General features: G+C 33.3%; 2 protein-coding genes across 2 annotated transcripts in view; one reads left to right on the plus strand and one right to left on the minus strand.

Moving 5' to 3' along the window:
* Positions 1 to 12,432, minus strand: part of LOC148619382 (set1/Ash2 histone methyltransferase complex subunit ASH2-like) — a 35,610-nt gene extending 23,178 nt beyond the window's left edge. Inside the window, exons 1-14 of the mRNA XM_088579230.1 lie at positions 12,363 to 12,432; positions 11,250 to 11,278; positions 10,054 to 10,108; positions 8,737 to 8,826; positions 7,897 to 7,985; positions 7,500 to 7,591; positions 6,650 to 6,745; positions 6,264 to 6,335; positions 4,587 to 4,680; positions 3,178 to 3,247; positions 2,668 to 2,885; positions 1,251 to 1,328; positions 894 to 983; positions 162 to 358 (exon numbers count right to left, since the gene is read on the minus strand). Of these exons, the coding sequence (XP_088435356.1) occupies positions 162 to 358; positions 894 to 983; positions 1,251 to 1,328; positions 2,668 to 2,885; positions 3,178 to 3,247; positions 4,587 to 4,680; positions 6,264 to 6,335; positions 6,650 to 6,745; positions 7,500 to 7,591; positions 7,897 to 7,985; positions 8,737 to 8,826; positions 10,054 to 10,108; positions 11,250 to 11,278; positions 12,363 to 12,409 (1,317 nt within the window). The 5' untranslated portion in view covers positions 12,410 to 12,432. The remainder of the gene's footprint in view (positions 1 to 161; positions 359 to 893; positions 984 to 1,250; positions 1,329 to 2,667; positions 2,886 to 3,177; positions 3,248 to 4,586; positions 4,681 to 6,263; positions 6,336 to 6,649; positions 6,746 to 7,499; positions 7,592 to 7,896; positions 7,986 to 8,736; positions 8,827 to 10,053; positions 10,109 to 11,249; positions 11,279 to 12,362) is intronic.
* Positions 12,433 to 13,942: 1,510 nt separating this feature from the next.
* Positions 13,943 to 21,232, plus strand: LOC148619384 (beta1,4-N-acetylgalactosaminyltransferase A-like). Its single transcript, XM_088579240.1, has 8 exons — positions 13,943 to 14,084; positions 14,875 to 15,229; positions 16,372 to 16,604; positions 17,579 to 17,766; positions 18,842 to 18,964; positions 19,561 to 19,656; positions 19,897 to 20,035; positions 20,967 to 21,232. Exons 2-8 carry the CDS (start codon positions 14,944 to 14,946, stop codon positions 20,985 to 20,987), a joined length of 1,086 nt encoding a protein of 361 aa, XP_088435366.1. The 5' UTR covers positions 13,943 to 14,084; positions 14,875 to 14,943; the 3' UTR covers positions 20,988 to 21,232.
* The last annotated feature ends 1,678 nt before the right edge of the window (positions 21,233 to 22,910 follow it).

The following is a 22,910-nucleotide window of genomic DNA, read 5'->3' on the forward strand; positions in this document are numbered from 1 at the left end:
AATCAAAGGCCAGAAATTCCTGACTTGGGACAGAAGCAAAAAATATGGCAGGGTTGAAGTACTTTGGTATGATCACAACCCTCCCCCTTTAAAATCTGGCCAATGTAAAAAATATTACACAATTAAACACACCTAAAAATCAGTTCAAAAAGTTAACTTACCCTGTCTTTGAATGTATCTGGGAGTAATTTTTTAGGTGAGTGTGGCTCCGGTAAATGTAACATGAAACCCAATACATCTCCTTCTGTGTAAGAATCATCAGCATAATGTTTTCCACGACTCTGGTGGAACCGTGTACCTTTCCTTGATCTCCAGGAATAACTGAACTTATCATAACCACACGGGGCTTGCAGATTACCTAAATAGAGGCAAACTATTAACATACAGGATCTTCAAAAAAAATTTACTTTCATGGTCAGAATGATTTTTTATCAACATTATCAAATTGCAGTTGTAGTCTTACATCTAATTTGTACAGTATTGCAGATTAGTTTATATAACTACAAATACTGACAGCAAGAATGGAAAAGAATTATCTCCCTTTGCAGGCATTGGAAATAAAAACACATTGACATGTAATGCCAAAACTTCCAAAATCCCTTGAGTGCTTTTGGAGAAGTTGCTGTTACTAGAAATGTGGACAGATAAACAAACTCACAGAGTGTTTACTATATACCCCCTAAACTTTGTTCGCAGATGTTCATGAATGTCTCAAATGTCTGAAGGATATTTTTGCTTTTAATATTAAAGAATCCCAAAAATTAAGGTGAAGCTAAAGAAAATAGTTTCAACATGTAGGATACAGGTAGTAGTATTTGCTATATGAACCTCAGAGCACATAACAAGTAGGGTCTTATGAAGAAAAATCCCTGATACAATATCATTGTACAAACCTAATGACAAAGACCATCCTATTCTTGATGCTGTATCAGCAGGCAACTCTTCTATAATTGCTTCATAATACCATGACCCTCTTCTCACGCCTAAAAAAGTCAATACACTTACTGACCAAGAATTAATTACAAACATGCAGTTTGAATTCTTAGATGTCTGAATGGGTACCTTTGGTGCATTTAAGTACAGAGATTTATCTATTAATGCACACCTCCATATATATAATACTGCTAATACTGATCATCAAGCATTGAAATAAAAATCATATATTCAAATGCTCATTACACATGATTAGAGTTGATTTTTAGTTTATTTTTGTATTTGTTAAGAGTTATCTTTGTTTACAATTAACCAACCGTTTGTAGCTCTGACCATGCTGTATCCCTTTTCTCCAGTGACACACAGTCTATCATCAGATATCTTTAATTGTGGAGCTGAAAAACAGAAGATGTACCATTTGTAGATTCATACCTGTTACTGTAAGCATATTAATTTCCACTATTTTCGTGGTGGACAGGAAACATGAAAAAATAGTACATGTGAAATTGACTTATTTAACACTATAAAACACTAATCATTTTGTTAAAACCGCGAAAATTGATACCCGTGAATATGTTCACTTGACAAAACCCCTGAAAATTAGCAACCGTAAGATTAAAACATTCATAGTAATCCTCTCACAAAATAAATGAAAATTTAGAATCTCCCACATAAATGTAAGAATTGTGGGAGGGTTTTGGTAATAATTACTATATTTTCTGTGAAAAACACTAAATAACTGAATTTTTACATCAAAAATTTGCTTTTATGTAAAAAAATCTCCCACAAGAGACATTGTCATTGGGAGATACTCCCCCACATGAGACAATGTCAATGGGAGATAATCTCCCACATGAATTGTTCCTAAGGTTAAATCTCCTGCATGAAATGTTCCAAAGGTTAACAGAAATGGTAACTTATTTCACAGATACAACTCTCTTTTACATGAAAGGAATGAAGAAAACACAACCAAATCAAAACTGAATCTGAGATCAATAGTCATTTTGTATATTACAGTAGTCCCTCTCTTATGTGGCCACCCATACTCCAATCCAAAACTGGCCACATAAGAGAAGAGTCCTCTCGTGAGAGGTTTGGCCAATTTCAGCATTTCATTGTATATGTTTGTTTGCTTCTGTTACAAGTACATTGTTATGTACTAGTACAAAAAATATATATCGTTTTATTTCAAATATGCAATAAATTTTTCTAAGCAAAGTGTAAATTAACAGTTGAATTAATTTTCGTTTATTTACCATATTTTTCAGACTGGAAGTCGATTTTTTTCTACTGGTTGTCAGCTCAACTTTATTGTCTACTTTGGACATTTGTTTTGTAGGCCTTTGAACTTTCAAACCCTGCATTGTTTTCCTGACCTGAGCTATGTAGTTAATTTTTTAGATTACATTGATTTGTATTTTGGGGGTAAACTGCCGTTTACAAAGGGTCAATTTACACTATAAGTCGTTATTGCAATTTAAATGTTGTCGCACAAGACGAGTGGCTGTAGGTCAGGGGTGGGGGGCATTTCAGAGAGGGACTACAGTACTACATGTACCAATATTTTATAGTAAGGACATGCAAGTTTGCCCATGTGATAATAGCTGGCAGTGAAGAGGTAATTAGACCTAGGCTGATAACCCATGTCATGCCCTTTTCCTGTCAAGATTTGCCCAAGTACAAAATTGCTTGAAACCGAAAATGATTTTTTTTTTCACCCAAAGATGGACTTACCCCTGTCATTCAATGAGAGTAAGACCTCTGTACCAAGATAAGTTCTGTACAGATAACCAGGAATTGGTTTTCCTGCCCAGTCAACACTTTCATCAAATGCCTGTCTGTTAGGAGCATGGGGGTCAGATTCAGCTAATATGTATCTGTAACCATCTTTGTTGAAAGGATGCTCCAATGGGTAACCATGTACTGCTACCTTTGTGTTTGGTCCTATGTCACTGAAAAAAAGTCAGAAAATCAGTAGTGTCCATAATTTATAGCTGGGTATAAATCACATTATTATGTATGCATTACATTTTGTACAATCATTAGCAAGTCTCTGTGAAAAGCGCTGGTAGGAAATGTGTTAAAGAAAAAAGTGTAACAGACAGATGGATAGACAAACAAAAGAATGGCCTACATTAACTTCTTCAAATTCCAAGCTTCTTGTTAACGAGCAGTTTTATAATAACTTTCATCAGATGGAAGAAAAGCAATAGCCAACAAAATCAAAGAACCAGTATAACTTACCCTCGTTTAAGTTTAACACCTGGCTGAGAACTTTCTGGAGGGGCTTTCCTCTTTGCTCCTCTACCTTTCCCTTTAGAAATATGAAAGTAAGTCATCAATATTACAACCCAAATTATTTTATGATGACAAAATTGTTGATTCAAATGATGAAATTGATGTTAAAATCTTGAAAAGCTAATAAATTTTTACATAATACTATTGAGGAACTCGGATTTCTATCGTGAGAGTGGACAGACAAATTTCTCTAGTGAGTGGAAGAAATCCTCGAGTCTTAACAACAACCAGTGTATAAGTACTTATTTATTATGAAAACACTGCATTTAACAGGCAATGTTCCTATAGTCAAAGATGACATTGTCAACATTTTTGACAAATGTCATTGTGCCAAGGTACAAATTGCCAGTAACATTGTTGATGCTTTTGTAAGCATCTTATGTGTTGTCCAGTCAACAATATAAAATGAATGATGAAGTCTGTAAAATCAGTGGAAAATGAGGCCGTGTGGTGTGTGCCATGTAAGATTGATTTGTGTGCATCAACATGCCATGGATCATCTTACACGGAGTTTTTAACTTTCCAAATGAAAATTTTGTCTTTCTTAAGTGTACCATGGCAACAAGTCATCTATTATCATTAAGAGCAAATATCTATCACTAATAGATTCTCCTTCAGTAATGAGAGATTTAAATAATTTCTCCACTCAATATCGTAAAATGAAGATTTTCAACATGCAAGCTTTATATCTTATTGTACCTTAGAGATTGGACAATTTAATTCAATCTATCGAAAAAGGATATGGTGAATATGTCAAGGAGACAAAAACCCAGCCAGGATGAAAAATGTCAACTAAAGGCCATCTCTGGGCCTTCAATGAACAACAAGGAAACCCTCAAACCATAGGCCAGGCTGCAGTTTGCCCTCCCCCACCCACCCCCTCAAAAAAAACATTATACACAGGTACAGGGAAATAGTTGCCCCTATTTACTCCAGCAACATAAAAGTAAAAAGTGTAAACGAAACAAGATATATTGAGGCCAGAAATTCCTGACTTGGAACAGGTGCAAAAAAATTGCAAGATTAAATTACTTTGGCATGATCCTGTTAAATTCGGCCACTGTCGAAAAAAATTTACACAATTAAAGACACCTAAAAATCAGTTCAAAAAGGTCTGAGTCCCTTGTTAAAACATAAATAAAGAAACTGATTATATGATAAACAAATGCACAAACAAAGGACTAACAGCAGTCAACTGACATGCCAGCCACAATGTGTTGAAGAAGAATCAGTTTATCCCACTAAATCTGGACAAAACTTGGAAAATGTAAAATGGCAGGAAAACCTTCGCAGAAATTTAATCACTCCAAGTGCATTTTTTATCACCTGCTTACAACTGAAGAAATAATACTAACCTGATCCTTCAGGAGCAATGTTTGTTTTTACTGATGGCTGAGTTGTTTGTGCCGTCTTTAATGGTTCATAAAGTGGACCTACTTTCTCTAAGTCCTGTTACAAAAAATTTGAAAGAGAATTAATGAATAATTTGTAAATTCATATTTACAAATATGAAAGAAATATTCTCAAACAAATACCTTCTCTTTTCTTTCTTTAATAGAACTTTACAATTTCCAACAAGGTACATGAATCCTAAGTTGATGCAAGAAAACTAATAGCAAACACCACCAGTAAATCCTTCATTCATTTTTTGTGACCTAAATTTCACATTATACTGCTACCCGCCATTTGTTCTACAAAAAGTAAACTTTTTAAACCAAACTAAAGGCTCTAAGGAGCCTGAATGGCTCACCTGTCATGATAAGCAACGTTCTATTTTTGTAAAAGTGCCCAGTTATGGAGATATATATGCGAAAAACTTCTGTCTAACTAACCCCTATGTTATATTTTTAGTGATAACATCAACATTTTTCAACAGATCAAAAATACCCACATCACTTTTATGAAGATCACCCTTAGGGACATTCATACCAAGTTTGGTTTTAATTGGTCTGGTACATTGTGTCAGAGAAGATTTTTGAAAGAAATAACATTATAAATAGCGAAAAAATGAAGAGAAGGGACAATAACTCCAACATGGATTAACAGATTTAAATGAAAATATAACCACTGATAGATCTCATTGTGCTTAAGTAGCTATCTTGGTAAAAATAATGCAAAATCTGAAAAATGTAATATACCACCAAAGAGGTTACACATTTTTATTTTTGTAATTAAGTTATTGGGTCAATATGATAAAATGTGTCATTATTCATTCCAATCTGTCTGCTCTTAGCAGATAATCAAAATTGATAGAATGTTATTTTACAGAGTTATCTCCCTTAATTTAGAAATCTACAGTGCATTCTATATAATTTTTATCTCCCAAGAACATGGGTTATATGAAAAATCGAATGTTAATTTCTGTTTAGTATGTCAATTCAAACAAAATATCAAAAATAAAAATATGTAGGCTTTTCAGCCATGAATTACCTTTTGCATGATTCTTAGCTGGAGTGCTAAACTTAACACTTTAATCCGTACTAGAATTTTGCTGTAACTACTTGTTTTGGAGAAATATGTGAAACACTTCTGTCTGACCCCTATGTTTTATTTTTAATAATGACAACCATGTTTTTCATCAGATCAAAAATCCCCACATCTATGCAGAACACCCTAAGGAAATTTATACTACTGTGAAAGTACTTTAATTCATGGATACCAATTTTGTGGTTTAGGGAAGAAACACTAGTTCATGGATTCTTGAATTCGTGGTTTTGAAGTTTTCAGTATACATATTAGTGGGATTCTCCTTTTCGTTGTTTGGCTTACCCACATAAACCACGAAAATTGGTACCCCATGAATAATAGTACTTTCACAGTAAGTTTGGTTCTTACTGGTCAAATACTGTCATAGAAGAATTTTGAAAAATTGTTTACGAAGATAGACACCAAGTGATGGCATCTGGTATTTTAGGATAAACTGAGAAAAAAAATTAAACCCTACCTACCTTAACTTATTGTAAATAAATTAGTTTTACATGGCCTAACTATCTATATTTTCAGTTCCTGTACTTAAAAGCTTTCTTACTTACTGGCAATACAAGACTGTATGACTGGTCTGTTCCATTATCATCTGTACAGACAAAAAGCCCAGTCTCTTTTGACTGAAAAAAAACACATACTAAGATAATGTACTGACAGGCACTTTTTAACTGAAAAGACTTTCATTTTAAATGAGGAGTTTCGTCCAGCTTCTTCATAAAAGTGATATCTGCCAATCTCATCACTATGTGTAATCATATAGTTCTTTTTTGGTGTGTATTCTAAAAGTGTATCTTGGATAAACTATCAATCTAGCAGTTGAATGTTTTCACAGCAATGTGTAATGAATGTTGTTTTATTCAATAAGAAATTTTATAAAATTCAGCAACATTCGCTAGTAAAAAACCTAAAACTTTTATTCAGTAATGAAACATACCAATGTCTTAGCAACAGTAGTATGCCAGGTTAACTTCACTCTTCGAGGCATTGTAGTCAGATTCTCCCATTGTTTGTCTATATAGGGTATGATATCCTGAAACATTGCCAAATTTATTGATTTTTTCTACTGTTCTTACTACCTGATATTTCCTATCTCAGGCCACAGACCTGATAATAAAAAACATCAGCAATATTCAATGTAAACATTAACGAAAAACAGAATAACATCAGTTTTGAATGTCTTGACTTCAAAACCTACTGTTATTCTGTATATGATGGTGATCATTCTATATATGGTAGTTTGATACCAACTGTATAATTGTGATTCAAATTTTAGAAAGCAAAGATAGTTTAACTTAACTGACCTAGTAAGTACATATGTATCAATTACCCAGTTTCCTTTAGGTTGATTACTGTTTTCCAATAATTTTTTGCAGGTGTACTAATGCAATGTCAAGAAGTTTTTTAGGGTCTTTTTAGCTTAATTTGGCAATAAGTTTCCTCATAAAACATGTATGAGATATCACATAATTTGTTGGGACGTTGTCCTAGATATATAGATGCCCTGAAAGATGAATGGCTCAAAATTATTGTCGGAAGTGACGTAATTCAGAAATGTTGTATGTAGTTTAATAGGAGTGAGTTACAGGAAGTCTTGTATATCCCAGTTGGTCGAGTCTTCAGCAGTACATTGTCAACAAAGTCAAATGTTATTTAAGTACAAATAGCTTTGTTCCTCAAAGGCAAAGCCTAAATCATATTATACATATTAGATTTACAGGTACCAAACACTGGTAATCATAAAGTTTTACACTGAAAAAAAACAAGACAAAAGACTTATAAAATACCTTGTCTTTGAAGAAACTAGATGAATCATTTCCCATGCTTCTAGCTTGACACATTAAGTTAGCAACAGCTGTGCAGCAAATCTGTGGAAATCCTAAAAGACAGCATACTAAATATGTTGTATTCTAGTCTGCATATTGAGTTTAAATGTTGAGTGTTACAAAATCACATATGAAACAGGATATCTTTAGTTTTATTGTAGGCACCCATTGCTGGCATTAATTTTTATACATTAGTTTCCAAAAATCTGGTTTATTAAAAATTTTTTAAAAAATAATACCTACCAACTTTACCCAACAATTATTTCTAATGGTTGCCATTGGAAACTATGGAATAAATGGGGACTTTATTTTGTAATGCTATAATGTGAAAATTTTAAATATAAAAGTACATCCTCACCAGCTTGTTTTCTGTTAAAAGATTCAAGTCCATTCTGTCCACATACTTTACAAGAAAACTGATAGTTGGTCATGAAAGGAATACACTGCCTGTGAAATAATTTATATTTATTGCATTTATTCCCTTTGTATAACACATAGCACTTTATTCATTGAAAGAAAATGATAGTTGAAATAAATGAAGGCATTAACCCAATATTTTAAGTCAAGAGGCATATTTTAAATCTCCACATAAAACAGAAAATTGTACTTGGTTGAAGCTAGATAGTTTGGTTTTTACTGAATTCTGATAAAACTATTGTGGTGACGGTTTAAAAAAATTTAGTGCTGATAGATAGTTACAAATTTTGAAGTTTGTAAGCAAATACTGGTTTTTAAAATTACAATTCAACTGAACAAATATTATAAATGAAATACGAAAAAATGCTGTTTTAAAAAAACTTAAAATATGTCAAAACTTTTTGTTGTAAAATGAAATAATTTCAGAAATTGGAAATAGTCTAACCAACAATCGAGCCAAGAAAAGTCCTACCCATTCCTAGATTTGTTATTATATAAATTTCTGTTTCTACAGAAGCATTTCAGATAGTACCTATATTGCACAGGGGCTGATCCATGGAAAGGCTTGTCATTATATGCACACTTAAAATTGGGGAAAAATTTTATTTAAAAAAATCTTGATTTTTTTTTACACATTGTATCACCTCTTTATGGTCAGCCCTTCAATTTGTTTAAACCACCCCTGACCTGATATCCTGAATCTGTCATATTAAAAAATGTTTCAAAAAGCCCATTATTGAACACTGAGTTAATCAAACATAATTACAAAGTCAGTATTTACCCTAAGTAACAACCAATACAATCAGCATGATACCATCTCATACAGTTGCTACACTGAAGTTCTACTGCTCCAAGGTTTCTTCCTTTACCACTGTAATTATACAATAAGACTATATATTTAATATCACACACTACAAGGGGTTCAAATTAGTAATATTCTGAGGTCCCCAGTCATAAAATTTCTGACCTACGACTTACCCATTTACCTGAGTCCTGGACTTAAACCCTATTAATTGACCTTTTATTCGTGAATTTTTATTTTCCTCAAATGTACCATTTATTCATCTTATCCAGGACCTTCAAATCTTGGAAGTAAATTTGAACCCATGTTATAGTTGAAAATACTAGATCCTAAAAGAAGATTTTAACAAGATTTACCAAATCTATTAGTAGGAAACTTTGGCTATACAGTCTATTAACAAATGTTCATATTAATACCTTCTTCCTTTTTGAACTTTCAGGCCATAAGAAGGTAACTCCATTTAAGTTTTTTTTTAAAGCTTTAAAGAATGATGAACTGCCAAGCATTTTTATATACATATAACATTTGAGAAAAAATCTCATACCATCTTCAAGTACAAAATTTCCAAATTTGAAATTTTTTGGACAAATAATATTAGATTATTTAATATTTTTTTAACAAGAGGGAGTTTCTCATGCTGATCTCGTCAAGCAGCTTTGCTGCAAGACGAGATGAGCATGAGAAACTCCTGCTTGTTGAAAACAAATATTTAATAATCTGTTTATCGCTGTTTTGCTGAATTGTAAGGTATTAATTTTCTTTTATTTTCAGTTTTCCTGACCTAAATATGTAAGTTTTATAAGCGCTGCAAAATTTCCTTTCAGGACTATTTTTCAGCAACTTGCTACATGACGTTATGTATGTTGTGCAGCTGTGATACACATTATTTGAAAAAAATTGGTTAACTATGACAGTCCCATTTAAAATTTGAGGAATAATTTTGAAATTAATTCATTCTAATCGGGTAGGTTACTGTATTTAATCATTTTCCATTGTAGACTATAAAACATAGCCACAAATTAGTGATTACTTCACATGCAGTAAACAAACAGACGGTTATTTGTGTCGTCCAATACTAGCAATAGTTTTCATTCTCACTCAACTGGCATGAGATTGAAAATTGTCGTATAGCAAGATCAAAGGGATTTTAAACAAAATAGCAATAATAAAAATATACTGATTAACTAATCCTTAGGTTTTCAAATCTAAAAACTTTTTTTAAAATCAAAATTAGCATTGTTTCTAATAGCAACTACAATCTACAACTTCAAGTATGGAATAGTTAAGCACACCCACCAATAGCATCCACCATCAATTTCCATTTGTTCTCGTTCTTCACCATTTGTCTCACCTATTCATACATAACATTAAAAATTAATACTACTTTTTTCATCAACAGTTACTGTAAACCAAGAAATTTTCGTGCGATATAAACTTTCACAGTTTTCGCGAGCCTGTGAAAATCGCAAAAGTTTATATCCGCGAACAAGTCTGGGAAATTCGATTGATCAGGTTGGGTGTCTTTTGTACAATTTTCCATCGAATTTTCAACTTCTGGTTGATCAAATACAGTTATCTTTCTTTGATTTTAATTTTTGTCTTAATACCTGAAAAAACGTAGGATTGGTACATAAAATATTTATTTTTAATTCACCATAAAATAATGTTTTGTAGCATTAAAATCATTCACCCATAAATATTGATGGGCAGTTGACAAGACAAAGTCAATAATGTTAACTATACAATAAATGGTGGTTCCCCATCATATAGCCTTATAGGAGGGATATCCATAGGAAGACATGAAAAGACAAAGAAAGATAACTCATTTTATTTGTATTTTATTTGACAAGATAGTTGTAGATCTGCGAATATTAATTTTCAGTGATGTCAATATCACGAAAATTAGTATCTGCGAATCAGTCCATTTACTAAAATTTGCAAAAGTTTATTAACACAAATATTAGTTGGTTTACAGTACACAGAAAATTTGACATCATCTCTGATATATTAAAATAAGGTACAGTGGCTGATCCAGACAATCACCCAAGGGGGCCATGGAGACCCACCACGGGCCCCAAAAAGTGCTGATAAACACATTTTAATGCACACATTTATATGCAAAAATATACTGTTTTTATTATTGCAAATTGATAAGGGGGCTCCCTTAGATCCATCTGTGAGGATACTTGTTAAGATGCAAAATGCATGAAGTTAAATATTCACCATCTACAAATTACTAAAGGTTTAACCCTTAATAACAGAAGAATGTTGTAAAACATGTTAGTAAGTATAATTCATAAATTTTGAGTCAACTTGTGTCACTACAGATAACAGAAAACCAAGGAACATTTGTATGTCTTATTATGTTAAAACTGTATTTTTAAGTAAAATTTTCATCTCAAAGAAAAATAAGCCTTTATGTTTATCTTTAAGAGTAGGGGTACAATATACATATGTGCATGCACTTCATCCATATTCATAACAGTTATTACCTCTTTCCCCATTACTGCCTTCTTCATTCCTAAAAAAAAACTATGAATAGTTGAAGGAAATGTGACACAAAAATTATCATGTTTTTAACAAATGTTTTCTTATCAGGTTAGCACTTAATAAAGTTAGAATGATTCATTAAATGTGTTTTCATGAGGACCAAATTAAAATGAATAAATGAAAACCAAAAGTAACACTCAATTACCATATATGGAAATACTTGCCAGGAGTTACATTCAGTAAAAAATGGTGACATCAATATTTTCATTGAAGATCGAGATTGGAACAGTGTGAGAGAATGAGGACCATTTTAATGGTTTATTTTTTATTGTTTTTGTTTGTTGGAGTTTAACATCCGAGCAGCAATATTTCAGCTATATTCAGACGATGAACATGAAATAGATGATAAAATTAAATGAAATGATGATGAAATGAAAAAAGGGATGGGACATAAGGATAATGGGGTTGACCAATTTTGATTGCCACTGGAAATAGGGAGAGGTGGGTAGGGTCGGGCAATTTAGCCTCCTGTGGCGGAGCCCTATGGTTCCTACACCGGGAAAATACCACAGTAGGGTTTCTGAACGTGTGAGGAATGTGGCATCTTTCCCAACACTGTGCACCCCTATGGTTTGCTGTCAGGTTTTCCGTATTATAGCCTGACAACCCCAGCATGTAACCACCTGGGGCACACAACCCAGTTGCTCTGTGGGCAGAGCGCCCTAGCCCCCGGCTAAGGTTCTGAGCACTGTTTAGTCATCTTTAATGACAAGCTTAGCGCTGCTGCAGGAATATTCTTTTAACACCCGGACCTGCACGGGGCTAAAAGTAGTATCTGCATCTGACATAAGATATTTCAGCATCATCTGTTATTTACAGCACTGTGCAAAAAAATTAAATAAAACTTAAATGTGCAGTCACATGTTTTCGGTTATTCGAGGTACCAGCATAAAAGCAATAATTATTTGGACTAGTACTGCAGCACAAATGCATCCATTTGTAGAGAAAAGCGAATGCTTTCCTTGCAACTGGGAAACAGAGCGAACCTTCACTATAAATTGTAACGAAAATTTTGTATGGCCAATTATTTCATGCTCTAATAAGGTATTAGAAACCTAATTTGTTGAACGTCAACGCTTTCAACGACCGCTTTGCCTTCCATGTTGATTTACCTAAAACAAATATGCTGCACTCCGATCGAGCTTTGGAACAGTCTATTTACATGTTAACAATTGCGATATCGTATCCAGTGTTCGTTAAAAAATCTGAGTAAATACAGGATAAAGCTAAATAACTTGGGTAGTTGAATTATGAGTACAAAAACATTACATCAAAATTTGCAATTGTACTTATGTTTGTATTTATATATCACCGACGTGACTTAAAATAAAGTTACTGACTATCTGTCTGCCATATTATTCTGTTTCTGCCGTAAAACTTCTTTATCATTGTGCGCCTGGTTTTTATTGCCTTGGTATTCCCATTTATCTGGGGCTTTCCTTCTTTTGACTACTGCCTATAGTTTGCCTGTGGGAAATTTTGCTATTACCTTTTACTTAGTTTTAAAAGTATTAACTCATTCACATCGTGTCAACTGAAAAAAAATGATCTTGTTAAACCGATTGTACTTGATGGGGAACGATGTTGAGGATCGTGGACAAACATTTTTTTTACTTTTACGACAATTCCAGCAAACTGCAACTTCCACAAGCATATAAACGGTGTAGCAATTTGCGAAGGATAGTAATGCTTCTGTTGATCTCTCAGATTTCTCTCGGAAAATCAGGGGTGACTCCGTCTCCCAGGTTATTATTCCATGTATCAAAGGCGGTTAATGACCTGGCGTCCTCCCGTTTTACGGAAATGAAAAAAAAATACTACCGGATGACGGTGCGCAACCCCTCTGTCTTAGGTCAATCAGCGCCTCACCGTTCTTCAATTCTTGTATCTGCCCTTACATATATACAGCACGTATGCGATATGAAGACACTCCTGGGTTTCTGGGGATTACACCCAAATATAATTACTTCGTCAGTGGTTATTATGTGAATATTTCTGAAGAAAATTCATTTTTACCTGAATCGAAATTTTAGATGATTGCTCTCTATTGAAAGCAGTTTAAAGAGCACTCATCAATGATATACGGAAATCCAAGGTTCTAAATAAGTTTTATTATCAAAGGTACTTGTCTCAGAAAACATCAACTCCTATACCTTACAATAACACGTATAATGGTCGCATATGCCTGTGTGTATTATCCAAAGACTGTTATTTTCTGTTGCTTTGACTTCGGAAGCAAAGGTATTTTCTGATGAAAGGAGATGGTTAAAAAAAAATGTACGCACAAATTATTTCGACTTACTTGGAAGTCCTCCAAATTCAACAGAATATTTTTTTTTAACAAAATTATCCCCAAGGATTTCTTTGAAGTTATTTCGACTCATTTGGAAGTCTTCTAAATTCATCAGAATATTGTTTTAACAAAATGATCCCCAGGGATTTCTTTGAAAAGTTTCACATAGAATTGTTCAGCCATAGATCTGTATAAATTGCAGGTCTATGATTATAATTAAGTGCAACCAGAAACCTTTTTTTTGTAATACTCGCCAGAAAAGACCGGACTATATAAAACAATATTGCCTTGATTAAGTGAATAACTAAAATAATTATCGGCATAAATGCAGTCAATGAAATGATAACATGTGGTGTATAATCACGATCTCACTACAAGAAGTGTGGAAGATATTACACATGATAATTTGTAAATAGTAACTTGATCCTTGCTTCCGCAGCCAAACATTTAGCAGCCATGTTTCTCTGATGTTGAAAATATTATAGTAAGTTTTTCCTTGTAATCTGTATATATAATACTATTATATAAGACCATTAGACTACTTCGTATGATCGGTGGTTTTGGTTGTAGGTAACGACGTAAGTAAATTATTAAGTTCTTTAGTTATAGACCGGTACTTATATATAACTTATAGCCATCTTAATTCAAAGTAGAAACTTGAAATGATGCATCTGGTTGACAATCAATTCTACACTTAATTCACAAATTAATGTTTATTTCAAACAAAGAATGTAAGCACAAAATTGACATTCTGACGTGTAACATACCTATTTGACAATTACCTGTTGTAAAATTAACATGAACGTGTTATAAGGAACGGTAAGACATAAACTTTCATCATTTTTATAAGTGTACTTAAAATACGTAATACCAATTTTGATAGTATCTCGGGGATACGAAGCAAATACTATAGTATAGGTCAAATTCAAGACCAAGTTTGTTTCTGTTGTAAACGTTATATTAATTCAATGAGAAAAACTATTTCGGCAATAGTTACTTAAATTGTGTCAATTTTTTTTTCAGATAAACTTAAACATTGTTATATTTTTACACAAATCGCGGACTAATTCTTAAAATATCCACCACGAAAGACCCCCCGTACCTGTAGGCAGTAGACAATATTTTTAATGCATATGTATACCCTATTTACGGACGTGTAAGGTGTATACGTGTGTATGCATTTTCAGTGAATATATTACCTTGAAAAACGAAAATGGAGAATTCTGCAGGTCTGGCATTGTGATTATAAGTCTCAACACTCGATTTTCTTCTAGCTTTCAGAATCACAGAAATTCTGACGTAAAAGACCTGGTAAAGATGGACGTGTGCCTTTTGCAAAAACAATGACAAAAAACCTGCATACACATGATTCAACTGTTTTTCCAATATTTAGACTTATAACTGGGAAATTCCTAGGCCGCTGTAGATTGCGATATATCCCAATAGTTGGTGCTTTATGTCTCGCAGTACAAATTTTACTCTTAATAGTCCAAAGTGACTCAGAATGCAAAGAGAAGATATGTGAAAACAGGAACGACTCATACTTGAATAGAATATTTTTCTGGAAGTTGTTCTACAGAAACAGTATGCCCCTACCGCCACTTTGTCCTTTGGAACCCCCTGATCTGCGTAAGTATGAAAAAAAAAAAAAAAACACGAATGGCTGAATCACAAACGTTATTTGTCTCTTGTATATTTTGTGACTAAGGAGGTCAATTTATGATAAAAATACATACATGTTTTATACTTTTGAGGTTGTGTTCTGGCAAGGTGTTGTCGTCCCGCGTCGTCCGTATGCCTTTGGTATTATGGTAATAAAATAAAATTGACTAATAGTTGAAAGATTATAAAGAAATTTCCAGCAAGGTTCCTTACAAATGTTAAGACATCAACCTTAGTCATAAAGTGCAAAAGAGGGCTAAATGCATATTTGAATAAATTTATGATATTTTTGATCAGTTTAAACAATTTTTAAAGATGTTTATATGAATAGGTTGATTGACAAGAGGCTCAGCGAATAGATCTGTATGAAATTTACCTGAAGGCAAATATCCTATATTTTTAGGTTATGTCCTCACCCACATAGGAACAAGAGGACAATAAAAAATAGTATACGAAACTAAGTAAAACTTATCTTATGTGGTTCAAAGGAGGTAACTCAATTTCAACGTAGCTAAAATGTTTGATAGTATGTTTTAAAGGGATTTCATTTTAAGTGATGAGTAGAGATCTCGACTGTATATGTAAATATGACAGTTTACTATATTGTTTATGCGGATTGTGCTATTGGAGGGGCACAAAAGGTTTACTCGCCTGGTAATATTGTAATGTATTTGGCTTGATGATTACTTTTTATTACCATATTTAATTCAAGATGAATAAAAGTAATTGTAAAGTTTATTCTCGTCGTCGCTCTTTGTCCGAAACTTATGCTATGTTAAATATTTGATCAAATCCAAAAAATAGAGTTGTGTTAAACTGGGATGTTGTGTTTTGACTTGTTCAAAATGTGCAGGGTTATATCAAGCTGCACAAACGGTACATTTCATTCTTGTATCATTTATTTGGAGAAAAAAAATATAAGGGGGGACATATTGCCTTGTTGCCTTGTAAAGGCGAAATTGTGTCATAAATACGCAAATTGTGTGTCTTAAGATATTCATACAACACTCGTAGAGGGCCATTTTTTACAGGTGAAAAACCTTATTTTAAGTATATCATTCCCTATTCTAATACACCTTACGAATAGTGTAATGATTAACTTATTTCAGAGGGCACAATTAATCCAACTAAAGAGGTACTAACATGGGCTGAGCTCGAATCTAAGTTACAGAACCTGAAACCAGGTGGACGTTACAAGCCAGTGAATTGCACATCTCGCCACCGTGTGGCTGTTGTAATACCATGCAGAGACCGGGACATTCAGCTGAAAATTATTCTTAATAACCTCCACCCAATGCTACAAAGACAACAGCTGGACTATGGTGTCTTCGTGGTAGATCTAGTAAGCTCTTATAAAATGATTATAATTGACACTTGCATGTCTATTTTTTTTAAATTCATTTGAGCATTATCAGCAAACAGGGAAATTTCCATGGTGTTGATGATTATTGAATACACATATCTGTTCAAAGGCCAAAGGTAATGTTAGTATCGTCTGTTTGGCGGCATCGTTTTCAAGGGTGTTTGAGACCTAAATTAGTTCCGTATGTAGTCGACACAGCTATTCGGAGAAGGATATTTTTTTATAAAAGTAAACGACAAAAATGAACTATGATCGCCAACCATAACGGAGAGAAGGCGATGCCAACAGCTCATGTGGACATTCGGTCCAACATTGAGCAAAACAATGAATAAATTGATCTGTACAGTGCAGTTTGATACGCCCACAAAGGTCAAACCCTGAACAGATGTGAAAAGTGGAAATTGAAAATTATAACTTTGACCCCTCTAAGTCGAATACCGTATTAAAGAGATATCTAAAATCAGATTTAAAAATGTAGACTGGAATTTTAACAAGGAATCTTATAAAAATATTCAAAATCAGACCAAAAAATATGAAAGTAGTTTTTTTTTAGGCATGGCCCACTTTGATCCCTTATTACTCGTAAACCGTAAGATATATCTGAAATCTGTTTTGGAATTGCACATAGGGATTTTCGTAAGAAATCCAATTAAAATTTGATTTTTTTTTCGCGTAGTCCAATGTTGTACCCATATGATTCCAAAACGGTTGAAAGTAATGCTATATTAAAAAAACACACTCTTAAAATGCTTGTTTTTTTTCCTGAATTCTAATTCATAAACCCCAAAACCAGTATCACCCTTTCTTTTCTTGTATGAAACATTGTTATAAAATTTGATCAAGATCCACCATCTAAAAATCTTGCAGTCGGATAAAAATTGCGAGAAAGTATTAATTTTATTCTTTCAATTATAAAATCTGTTATAAAAATAGGTTCATAATACTTTTTTCAGGACCAGACAGTTAAGTTCAACAGAGCTTTATTATTAAACGTTGGTGCAATAGAGTCACTGAAGTTATATGATTATCAATGTTTTGTATTCCATGACGTCGATTTACTACCAGAAAATGATCATAATCTATACAGCTGTCCCCTGAACCCAAGGCACATGTCGGTTGCCGTGGATACAATGAAGTACAAGTAAGTTCACGTAGATTACTATATTGTTTTCGGACAAAACAAACAAAAAAAGGAAATAGAATAACAGAGAACAAAACATATTAATGGGTTTATGCTTAACTTGTAGAAGGAGAACATGAGGCAGGGTCTGATCCAGACATTTTTGAAAAGGAGGGTGCCAGCTGAGGTTCCTCAGAAAAATGGGGATGGGACATTATTTGCCATGCATGTTTTGTCAATTTCACACATGAAAATGAAAAATTTTCCAATGAAAAGGGGGTGCCAACCCTTCTGCATCCACTGTTGGTCCATCTCTCACACGAGGCATAATAATAAAAATATACACGAATGATAACATATTTTCAATCCCAACACCACCGGGGGTGTCTATGCATCGGAGGTATCCCGCCATTTCAACATTTATAGGTTTTCCACAGATTTCATGATATTTAGCCTATTCTTGATTCCAACGTGTCATGGTTTTCCTTTCCTCTTTCATCTACTCCGGACTTGACTTTTTATGAGCAGCTCTGCAGGTTGTTCTAGAAAAGCAGAGGACGTTTACCCTACCGATGCAACTGCTCCATGCTCCCAGTTTTTATTGGAGTCCGAGTTGCTCATTTACTTTTGTTACTTTGTATGTATTATTTTAGTTACTCCATGTTCTTTGTTGTATTGGCTGTTTTCCACGTCTGGTCTTTGTACCTGGATTACATTCTTTTCATTTCCGCTAGGATTTTGGTTCCCTTGATTACTTTCCCAACTCTCCACTCTCCTGTCAAAATTTTTTTTTCTCAAGTGCAGCAATAATGAACAATGTGGATTGATGAAAGAGAATCTATATAAAAAACACTACTGAGTTATGTTTGCACGATTTTTTTAATTGACAATGACAATGGACAAAAACGAAGAAACCTATTCCTGGAGCCAGCCCCGTTGATATACATTTTTCTCATTTAATTATCACAATTATTTTATATACAAGAGGATTTTGATCTATAGTAGGGGTTTGTCTAGGTAAACATTCGGTATTAGAATACAAAGGTTGGAAAATTTAATGACTCCACTTTATTTGTAATTGCAATGAATTTTTCAGACTACCTTACGACAATATATTTGGAGGAGTCACAGCAATTTCCAGAGAACAGTTTTACACACTGAATGGCTACTCTAACCGATATTTTGGATGGGGAGGAGAGGATGATGATATGTTTAATAGGTAAAATGTTTTCTTGGTTGCCTCTTAAATTCGTTCAATAATCGAGTGTTGTATATATTTGGAGGAGTCACAGCAATTTCCAGAGAACAGTTTTACACACTGAATGGCTACTCTAACCGATATTTTGGATGGGGAGGAGAGGATGATGATATGTTTAATAGGTAAAATGTTTTCTTGGTTGCCTCTTAAATTCGTTCAATAATCGAGCGTTGTGGAATAAAAGGTTACAACAGGTTACGTTGTCATATAGTATGGTGAAAAATAAGAATAAGGGTGGTGAAGACGGGAGGTAAAGTGGGTGTATTTTAGCATGACGAGGGTGCATTGAAGGAGAGAATAATATGGACAGTTTTAAATAAGATGCTGTAGATCAAAATTTTCTGGAAACACGCCCAATATAGGATGGATCAGAAAAGAGATTTGAAAACAAACGGAATTTCACGAGGTAGGGGAATATATGAATGCAGCATTGTACCTGAGATTTGAAAGGATAAAACGAAACAATGGACATGGGATCAGAAGATAATTATGTCAAGTTCAGTTATAAAGACAAGTTTTTTTGTTAATTCTATTTTTTTCAAATTGTTATATTACAGAATCAATATAACGAATCTAACAATTACAAGATATCCAGAGGATATTGCTAGATACACCATGCTTCGCCATGCCAGACAGAACGAAAACTTAGCAAGGTATGATTCCATTTTAGCTATAAATGAGTAGTCTAAGAATAGAATAACTTCTAAGAAAAAGGAATGTTGTCGGGGGAAAACATTACTCTTAAAAGACTGTCTACTTCATAATTCACACACACACACACACACACACACACATGAAACTTCAAAGGAATTTATTGTGCAGTTAATTCTTTATATCAGTATGAAAGTTGAAGTTTTTCACTACTATATATGTGTTGTATTTATTATCTATAGGTTTGATATCCTTAAGTCTGGTAAAGCTACGTATCAAAAAGATGGAATAAACACACTGAAGTATGACAGACTGACAATAGAACTGAGACCTCTCTTCACTTATATACTGGTCAATGTTAATCAAACAGAAATAGAATCTGTAAGTCTCCTAAAAAACATTGAAACTAATGCCATATGTACCTTAAGTTATCATAAATATCTATATATTCTTTATTGTTGTAAAGAGTTGTCATAAAACACCGGGTATAAAACAAGAACATATAGTTTCTGTAATTATCTTTATCCAGAAAGAATTTCCACATTTGATACTATTTCATATCATAAATTTAAAACCCAATATCGTTTAACTGTATCGCATAACCCGTATCATACCGCTATACCTATAGGCTAAAAACCACTAATTCCACTTCCCATAGGCTTCTATGCTAATTTCACAATATTCAATGGCTTCTCTGGACTTTACCTTAACTTTAACCTGCAGAGGACTATATATCAGCATGATTCTACATATGTCAGCTCACAATCCTCAGAATGGCATGTGGGGTTAGCAGACTTGCAGTGAAGTACTGGTCACCGGAAGTGAAGGGTCTATAAATAGCATGGGAAATCCCAGTGTTTTCACAAGATAGGGGTATATTTAAAAATCATTGTGGAGATTAGGCTTCACATCACAAGAAGCAAAATGCACCTATAAAATGTACAGAAATGTTTTTCCTGTCAGAAACTGTTTAAATTTTTTAAATAAGATGAGAACTTTTTTCACAGCACTATGAGGAACAGGGGTAATTTCTGCGTAGGACTATTTTTGCGTACGTTCCAAATGCTCATTGGTTGAATTGGTGGTCTGTAACCTAAAGAGTCACTTTTTGTCTTAGAAAAAATAAATCACTATACAGGTATCGCACCCTTATCCGGATCACACTAAGTATATGATATAATGAAAACTGTATCACGTGGTATCAACTCTCGACTTATATCACATCGTTGGCTGGTGGCATTGGGGTAATATAGGAGTAACGGTTGATACAGCATGTGATACAGGTTACAATTGAGATTTTCTTTACTTTTAGGGTAGAGGAATTAGGTACTAAAGATCGAAATATCAAATTATCTACCAACAATGTGTTGAAAGCAACTGGAGTTAAAGAACATATATTTGTAACAGACAGTGCCAGATGTGATAGAGTTAACTTGACATTCCAAATATGGGAACAAAATGTTGCTCAATTTTATGTTGATAAATACCGGTAATTGTTTAAAGTGCATGTATGTCTGTGTATGTCTTCATGGTTATAATCGTGTTTATTCTTTGAATAAATGATTAAAATTGAAACAACGGTATTTTACTTTTGTAACTTGAATGCTCTTCCTGAATAGTAGAATCTATCCACGTAACCTTTTTTAAAGCTTGACGCTTTTATTAATTTGGTCCACGATTTAATACTCAACACAGATTTCTGACAAAGTGGACAGAAAACTTTAAAACTTCATCAGATACTTTTCCCAAATTCGAAGTCCTTGGATAAAATCAGGGACTTTATATAACTAATAAATGTTAGTATTATAGTCCCTTATAAAATAAAATAGTTTTGTAGGTTTTGTCTTGCTTACTTGACTAACTTCCCTCTCCTTGAGGGGAATAGTGCCATCAACAAGTCCTCTCCCTCTGTCTCTTTTGTTTTGCCATTTTGGTTGCATCGGTCCATGACTAAAATCCAAGATCTTGTGTCTTTTCAATTGTTGTTCTCCAGGTTTCTTTAGTCTGGCCTCTCTCTGTTTTACCATCTGGTGTCCACGTGATGCCTGGTGTTGTCCATCTTTCATACATGACACACTTTCACTTAATATGAATTTTATGAAACAGAATAACCCAACTGTTTTTCTTATATGACCACATTTTTTTTTCGCAGTTGGACATTGTTTTTTTTTGTGATAACAAGCTGAGGGATCAGAATATACTGATTGGCCAAAATGTCCATAAACCTATTCTAACATGTATCTGCACGAAATTGTACCACAACTGTATTTTATTTTGTATGTTACATGACCTCTGAATTCATACCAAGACTCATCTTATAAAGCATTTCAACACAAAATCGTCATTAGGTGCCAATGTTCTACTTTAGGCAGAGAAGACAATTTGATTCAGTAAGATAAATAACTCACAAAATAAATAAAAACAAACCAAGAAATAAATTTCACTCAATATAACGAAGATGAATGTGGTGAATATGTCAGAGACAAGAATTCCACCAGGATGAACAAGGTCAGTTCAGAATTACTTTTCTCCTGGTAGAATTTACCTAAAACTTTACACAGTTATTTGTTAAAATTATCTGAAGTTCTGTTCACTTTTTAGTGAATTTCATTTGTTTCCTTTCCGAGTTACTGAATGTTGACACTCTAAAAAGGGTGATTTTTTATGTTGCATCATACCTTGAGAACACCTTATTTAAATTGTTCCAAACTTTACAGACTTGTAAGTAATGATGACTCAAGGTCTGAGAACTATTTACACTCATTTCATTCTTATTACAACTTCTAAGTAGGCCCATCTGGTTGTTGTTGACACTAAAATTACTCTGTAACTCTAAATTTTGTGAAAAATGGTGAATTATTTCTTTCTACTGATTTGAGCTTCCTTTTTGATTTTTATAAAATAATGCCATATCTGATAAATAAAATATTAAGGTAGTAGACATTTCAGCATTCATCAGAGGATCAACTGCATCTTAAAAAGAGTTCTCATATTTTTTCATCAAAGAGTTCTAAATAGTAAATCATTCTTTGAGATATTGAATTTTGATGAAAACAATGTATTAAATATTTTACTATTTGTGGTTAAGATTTTTAAAAACTGTTGAGAAATTGTTTGCAGATATAAACAATACCAACTTTTTGTTTTCAAATCTTAAGTTGATTGAAGTGTCAGAAAATAAGCATTTTCTGCTATTTTATGTGTAATTAAGGAACCAAGATTTGAATGATAAAATAAAATATATTCCAAGGATAAA

Source organism: Perna viridis, chromosome 4, assembly GCF_037379345.1.
Source record: "Perna viridis isolate PV_CMFRI_1.1 ecotype Kerala chromosome 4, ASM3737934v1, whole genome shotgun sequence".
In the NCBI taxonomy this organism is placed as follows: domain Eukaryota; kingdom Metazoa; phylum Mollusca; class Bivalvia; order Mytilida; family Mytilidae; genus Perna; species Perna viridis.